This window comes from Canis lupus, chromosome X, assembly GCF_048164855.1.
Source record: "Canis lupus baileyi chromosome X, mCanLup2.hap1, whole genome shotgun sequence".
NCBI classification, from domain to species: domain Eukaryota; kingdom Metazoa; phylum Chordata; class Mammalia; order Carnivora; family Canidae; genus Canis; species Canis lupus.
Window position 1 is genome coordinate 67,258,860 of NC_132876.1, and position 7,952 is coordinate 67,266,811.

General features: G+C 37.3%; 1 protein-coding gene across 1 annotated transcript; it reads left to right on the plus strand.

Moving 5' to 3' along the window:
• The first annotated feature begins 4,383 nt into the window (after window positions 1–4,383).
• Window positions 4,384–6,988, plus strand: NAP1L2 (nucleosome assembly protein 1 like 2). Its single transcript, XM_072815496.1, has one exon. The coding sequence runs from the start codon at window positions 4,780–4,782 to the stop codon at window positions 6,166–6,168; it is 1,389 nt and encodes a 462-aa protein (XP_072671597.1). The 5' UTR covers window positions 4,384–4,779; the 3' UTR covers window positions 6,169–6,988.
• The last annotated feature ends 964 nt before the right edge of the window (window positions 6,989–7,952 follow it).

Genomic DNA, 7,952 nt, shown 5'->3' on the forward strand with positions numbered 1-7,952 from the left:
CCATTACTAGGTATATAGTAATATATACAAAGAATTGAAAACAGAGAAATAAATACTTGCACACCAAACTTCCTAGAGGTGTTATTCACAATAGTCAGAGTTGGAAACAATTCAAGTGTATATATCAGATAGATAGATAAATAATCTTATTATCTTATTATCTATAAATTTTAGCCATAAAAAGGAATGAAGTTTTAATACATGTCAAAACTGTATGAACTTTGAAAACACTCTGCTAACTGAAATAAGCCACATACAAAAGGACAAATACTCTATAATTCTACTTATATGAGACACTTAAAGTAGACAAATGCATGGAGATACAAAGTATAATCAAGGTTACCAGAGCTTGGATAGGTGGGAGTAAGGAATGGAGAACTATTGTTTAATGGGTACAGAGTTTGAGTTAGAGATGCTGAAGTTCTGCAAATGAGTTTTGGGGATGGTTGCACAATATTGTGAATGTGCTTAATGCAATAAAATTGTATACTTATAAATAGTTAAAATGCTAAAATTTATGTCATATACATTTTACCACAATAAAAATACAACAGTATGTTTTATAATGACATCACTTAAAATATATAGGAGTAAATTTAATAAAAGAGGTTCAAGATTTGTTCACTGAAAATTACAAAACAATTCTGAGAGTAATTAGAGAAAACATATCTAAATAAAGAGAATTTCCTTGTACATGGATTGAAAGATTCAATATTGTTAAAAAACCAATTCTTTTCAAATCAATCTATAAATTAAAGGCAATCTCTCTTAGAACTCCAGGTGTTCTGCTTTAGTTTTTGCTTTTTTTTTTTTGAAAAAATAGACAAGCTGATACTAAAGTATAGATAGAAATTCAAAAGACTCAGAAGCCAAAACTTTTTAGGAAAAAAAAAGAAAACCACGGAGGACTTGCACTTCCCAATAAAAAACACTTAACTATAATTAAGACAGTGTGGTATGGGCATAAACCTAGACATAGATTAATGAGATTGAATTGAAAATCTAGAAATAAACCCTTATATTTATGGTTGTGGCAAGTTTAAGGGTCAGGACTGATAAAAGAAAAGACAAGGAGACAAGATGGCAGTATTGTACAGCAAGCTTTATTGGACCAGGGATATATGAGAGGATAAATTCCTCACAGCAGGAGACCTTATACAGATTTATCATGGGGCCATAATGGAGAAGGTGAAGTGGGCAAGGAAATTTTTAGGAGAGGTAAATCAGAGAGGGGGCTTACATTCTAGGTGATGTCCTCCACTAGCAAGGTGGGCATTCCTTAGGCCAGAGAGCTCCAAAGAGCAGCAGTAGTTTGGGATCTTTTATAGTCACAGGGTTTATCTTATCTATGGCTAGCAGAAGTTAGGAGCAGTTTTACAGGGTAACAGGCAAACTCTAAATGCCCAAAATTATGTGGATAATTTATATATATATATAACAGATGTATGGAATTTGAGTTTGGTGCTGACTTTGAGCCGTAGCCTGCTATGAATAATAAACAACATAGGGACTGATATACAGGGGCCATCTTTGGCTCACTTATATGACAAAGGTCAACAGGTTTTTGATAAATAGCAAGGCAATAAAATATGGAACGGACAGTTTTTTAAACAAATGGTGCTGAGACAAATAGATATCCATATATAGGAAGCTAACGCAGGTATTTAATTTATACTATATGAAAAAAATAACTCAAAATGGGTCACAGGCCTAAATAAAAGAGCTAAAATTATAAAACCCTTAGGAAAAAATATTTAAGACCTTGAGTTAGGCAGAGAGTTTTTAGTTATGACATCAAAACACAGCCCATTAAAAAGTGATAAATTGGATCTCATCAAAATTCAAATCCCTTGTACTTCAAAAGCAATCTTAGTTGGTGTAAAAAGATATGCAATATATTGGTGGAAAATATTGCAAAACATATATCTGATAAATGACTTGTATCCAGAATATGCACAGAAGTCTTTCACCTCAATAATAAAAAGACGGTCAAACCAATACAAAATGGGCAAAAAATTTGAAGATGTTGTGCCAAAAAAATATATATGGATAGCTGATAAGCACATGAAATAAAAGATCAGTAGAGAAATGCAAATTAAACTGTAACAGGATACCATTCTATACTCACTGGAACAGTCAAAATAAAAAAGATTTGCACACAGGGCGCCAGAGTGGCTCAGTGGTTGGGTGTCTGCCTTCAGTTCAGGGTGTGATCCTGGGATCCTGGGATCAAGTCCTGCCTTGGGCTCCCAGTGGAGAGCCTGAATCTCCCTTCTGCCTATGTCTCTGCCTCTCTCTCTGTCTCTCATGAATAAATAAATAAATAATCTTTTTTTTAAAAGACACAAATATTCATGGTACCATAATTCATAGTAGTCAAAGCTGAAAACAGTCTATATGTCTATTGCCTAATGAAAAAATAAACATGATATATTAAATCCATACACTTAAATACTATTCAGCAATAAAAAAGAACCAACTATGGATATATACTATGGCTTAGATGAATCTCAAAAGCTTTATTCTCAGTGAAATAAGCCAGACACACAAGCCTACAAATTATATGATTCAATTTCTATGAAATATTTAGAAAAGGTAGTTATAAAAACAGAATGTAAATTAACAGTTACCTATGATGGGAGTGGAACATTAGAAAGTATAGTGGGGATTAACAGTAAATATTTATGAAATATAATATTGGAATGATGAACATGTTCTAAAACTGATCCATGGCAGTGGCTGTACAATTTGGTAAATTTAAGAAATCATTGAATTATTCACTTGAAAAGGGTGAGTTACATGATATACAAAATATGACCCCATAGAGTTATTTTAAAAATAAATAATGTTGACATAAATATTATTGTACATGTCTTTAAAAACAAAACTATTTTAGTTATTTATTTGGCAGAGTGAGCACAGGCAGGGGGACTGGCAGGGAGAGGGAGAAGCAGACTTCTTGCCAAGCAGGGAACCCGTTGCAGAGCCTGATCCTGGGATCATGCCCTGAGCCAAAGGCAGATGCTCAACCACTGAGCCACCCAGGTGTCCCAGGAGTTCTATTATTTTTTTTATTCAAGTTGGATTTGCCAACATATAGTATAACACCCAGTGCTCATCCCATCACGTGCCCTCCTCAGTGCCCATCACCTAGTTACCCCATCCTCCCACCCACCTCCCCTTCTGCAACCCTTTGTTTCCCAGAGTTAGGAGTCTCTCATGGTTTATCTCCCTCTCTAATTTTTCCCACTCAGTTCCCCTCCTTTCCCTTATAATTCCTTTCACTATTTCTTATATTCTCCGTATGAGTGAAATCATATGATTGTCCTTCTCCGATTGACTTACTTCACTCAGCATAATACCCTTCCAGTTCCATCCACGTTGAAGCAAATGGTGGGTATTCGTCGTTTCTAATGGCTGAGTAATATTCCATTGTATATATATACCATATCTTCTTTATCCATACATCTGTCAAAGGACATCGAGGCTCTTTCCACAGTTTGGCTATTGTGGATATTGCTGCTATGAACATTGGGGTGCAGGTGTCCCGGCGTTACACTACATCTGTATCTGTGGGGTAAATACCCAGCAGTGCAATTGCTGGGTCATAGGGTAGCTCTATTTTTAACTCTTTGAGGAAGCTCCACACTTGTTTTCCAGAGTGGCTGTACCACTTTGCATTCCCACCAACAGTGCAAGAGGGTTGCCCTTTCTTCACATCCTCTCCAACATTTGTTGTTTCCTGTCTTGTTAATTTTCACCATTGTCACTGGTGTGAGGCAGTATCTCATTGTGGTTTTGATTTGTATTTCCCTGATGGCAAGTTATGTGGAGCATTTTCTCATGTGCTTGTTGGCCATGTGTATGTCTTCTTTGGTGAAATTTCTGTTCATGTCTTCTGCCATTTCACGATTGGATTTTTTTGTTTCTTAGGTGTTGAGTTTACAAAATATAGAATATTTAAGTCACTGGCATTTACACCAGCATAAGACCAAGATTGCTAATTTTTAAAGTGTTTTCCCTTGTAGCCTCTCTTTATAAATTTCCCCCTTCCAGAGCCTGGGGCTAAAATCAAAGGGACAGATTTAGGATGGGTGGATGCTTTGTCCTTTAGCTTTGTCTGACATTTTACTTACTATTTTTTTTTTAGCTTTTTTTGAAATTATAATACCAGTTACAATTTGAGAGAATAAACAAAATTTGGGTTTCTGAAAACTCGGGAGGGAGTTAGAAGATAAGTGAGACGTGGATGAATCAGCTATATTAGAAAACCTGGGAAGGTGAGCTGAGTTGGAAACTTGATAGATCTAATAATTTATTGGCTCAGGATTTGTCAATCACCCAGCTCAGCAAATGAGATTAGAGCAGAGTCATAGGGGAGGGAGGGAGTGACGCAGCAAACTATTTGCACCAAGAAAATCTAGTCAAAAGACCTCTGTGTAATCATATTGCGGCACCGGTTTTTCTTGCAGCAGCTGCTGCTTGCGAAGGAGGTCCGCCCAACTGCAGCTCTCTGCCGTCTCTGGCTCGCTCCTGCGAGACTGGCCTCGCCACTCTCTGCACCCAAGCCCATCCTACCGTTGCCTCTGTCCACTTCTCACAGCATTCATCCCCGCAGCAGCCTCCACCGTTATTCCCGCAGCCCAGCCAGCCACTACTGCTCGCTCCACCTCTGCCCCAGCCACCACCGCTTCTGCTATTCCGGTGAGTCTTTCCCTGCGGAGGTCAGGTCTCCTTATCTTGGCGGTAGCCACCTTACGCGTTACGGTCCTTTGAAAAATGGCCGAGTCAGCCGACCACAAGAAACTGTTAGAATTTAGTCAAGAAGAGGCTGATAATAAGGTAATTATGGAGGGACCCGGGGAACAGCCGGAGCAGAGTGAAGATGTCGCAGCTGGGCCTGGAGATGATAAGGAGCGCGGTGAAGAAGCCGCCGTTGGGCCTGGGAAAGAAGGGGGAAAAGGAGAAGATGCTGCTGCTGGGTCCGGGGAAGGTGGGGTAAAAGATGAAGATATTGATGAGGATTCAGATCGTCCAAAAGGACTTATTGGTTATCTTTTAGATACAGACTTTGTTGAAAGTCTACCTTTGAAAGTTAAGTACCGTGTGTTAGCCCTCAAAAAGCTTCAAACTAGAGTGGCCAATCTAGAATCCAAATTTATGAGGGAATTTCATGGCATTGAAAGAAAGTTTGCTGAAATGTATCAACCCTTATTGGAAAAAAGACGTCAGATTATAAATGCAATCTATGAACCTACAAAAGAGGAATGTGAATATAAATCAGACTCAGAGGACTATGATGATGAGATGTATGATGAGGAAGAGATGTATGGTAATGAGGAGGGTCTGGTGCATGAGTATATGGATGAGGATGATGGTTATGAGGGAGATTATTATGATTATGCTGTTGAGGAAGATGATGGCGATGATGATGATGATGATAATGGTGATGACATTGAGGCTACTGGAAAAGAGAATAAAGAAGAACAGGATCCTAAAGGAATTCCTGATTTTTGGCTGACTGTCTTAAAAAATGTTGACACACTCACTCCTTTGATTAAGAAATATGATGAGCCTATTCTGAAGCTCCTGACAGATATTAAAGTGAAACTTTCAGGTCCTGGTGAGCCTCTCAGTTTCACACTAGAATTTCACTTCAAGCCCAATGAATATTTCAAAAATGAGCTGTTAACAAAGACTTATGTGCTGAAGTCAAGGCTGGCATATTATGATCCCCATCCCTATAGGGGAACTGCAATTGAGTATTGCACAGGCTGTGAGATAGATTGGAATGAAGGAAAGAATGTCACTTTGAAAACCATCAGGAAGAAGCAGAAGCATCGGATTTGGGGAACAGTACGAACTGTAACTGAAGATTTTCCCAAGGATTCATTCTTCAATTTCTTTACTCCTCAGGGAATCAGCTCAAATGGAAAAGATGGAAATGATGATTTTTTACTTGGTCACAATTTACGTACTTATATAATTCCAAGATCAGTGTTGTTTTTCTCAGGTGATGCCCTCGAGTCTCAGCAGGAGGGGGTAGTTAGGGAAGTTAATGATGCAATTTATGACAAAATTATTTATGATAATTGGATGGCTGCAATTGAGGAGGTTAAAGCCTGTTGCAAAAATCTTGAGACAATAGTAGAAGACATTGATCGCTAACAGCAGAGTATACTTGGCCCTAACATTTACTGCCTTAGATCTTTACTCAATATATATAAGTTAATTATATTCTCGTGTTCTGAATTTTTTCTTGCAGTGCCAGTTAAAACATAGGTCTCAGAAGTATAGGAGAAATTTAAATACTAATTCATTTGGTGTTGCATTTTAGTAGTAGAATGCTTTCAAGAAATGTAAACTGTGGTAGATGATTTAAAATATTAGTATAGTGTTGTGTAGTTTAAATCCTTCTAAAGTCCTTTTATCATGTAGCTATTAATCTGTGGCTGTGAGTATTATCGGAACTGCTAAATGAGATCAACATTTATTTGAAAAGAAAATCTTGGAGAACCAACCCAAGGTTTTCTGCTGTTGCTGTTGTTTGTTTTTATATTTGTTTTCTTAGACCTTAATCTAGTGGGTTTAATGCTGTTGTACCTGCTTCATTTTGCAATAAAAATACAGTAGATTTAAAACTTGAATGCTTAAGAAACCTGTAAATAGTTAAGAATTTCAGGCAAAACCACATTTATTGTTAATAATAGCTGGTCCATAGGCTCTTGTATTTTATGTGACCATAATAAATAATATAACATAGTTATATTGAGGTTATTGTTTATTAGTGGTTAATCACATTACTTTCAAGAGATTGCCACATATTATTCTGTGTAATTATGTAAACTGTATTAAGAGTGTATTTCTCTTCCTATAGTACACTTAATCATTCATTGGAAGTAATCATGTTACCATTTTGAAGTTTTTTCATGTTCTTTCACTGCAAAATAAAATAAATAAAAATTTCAGAGTGTTTCTTGTTTTGAAACTGATCTTTTTTCTCATTATGTTCATTGGAAAACATTTGAAAAATACTAAAAAATATATTAATTAAACCAAAATCCATATACCCACTCCCCAAAGATAAGTATTGTTAATGTCTTGATTTATTTTCTATTACTTTTCTATGTGTTTAAATATGCATGCAGATCTACTAACACTATACTTGAATGTGCAAAGAAACTATCTGAGGTTTTATTTATTTTTTTAAAATTATTTATTTATTTATTTATGATAGGTACACACAGAGAGAGAGAGGCAGAGACACAGGCAGAGGGAGAAGCAGGCTCCATGCGCTGGGAGCCTGACGTGGGATTCGATCCCGGGTTTCCAGGATCGTGCCCTGGGCCAAAGGCAGGCGCCAAACCACTGCGCCACCCAGGGATCCCTATCTGAGGTTTTATAACTAAACTAATTTTGAGTCCATCTCCACACCCCAAGTTTTTGGGGAAACAAAAATCTCAGTTTGAATCCAGTAAATTCGCTATTTCATAATTTAAACACTGATATAAATAACAGGCTCCTGTGTGTTAGTCTATATTTCAGACTTACCTAACTTTCCACAATGTCATCTAGGTTTACAGGGACTTATATTGTTTTATCACATTGGTGGGAGGGTTGACCACTGACTGGGGAAATAGAATGTGGTTGGTTAGAGAGCTGACTTGTCTCAGAGCTGACATTGCCTTCTTCACATGTGGAAACCCAGAGGTTTGGCTTCCCATTTTGGCAGATTCTATGAAGGTCATATCTATCCCTCTGGGAAAACAGGGAATTTTTAAATCCCTTCCAAGCCATGTGAGATCTGAGAGAGGCTAGGAAGTGCTAACTGTGTCTCGTTATTGCTGCCTATCCACTCTTCCATCCCAGGTGATTGTGATGTGATCCCACAGAATTATAAGATGAAAGTGGAACAAAAGCTCTTCTGCTTGTGACTTATTCCTCCATTATTG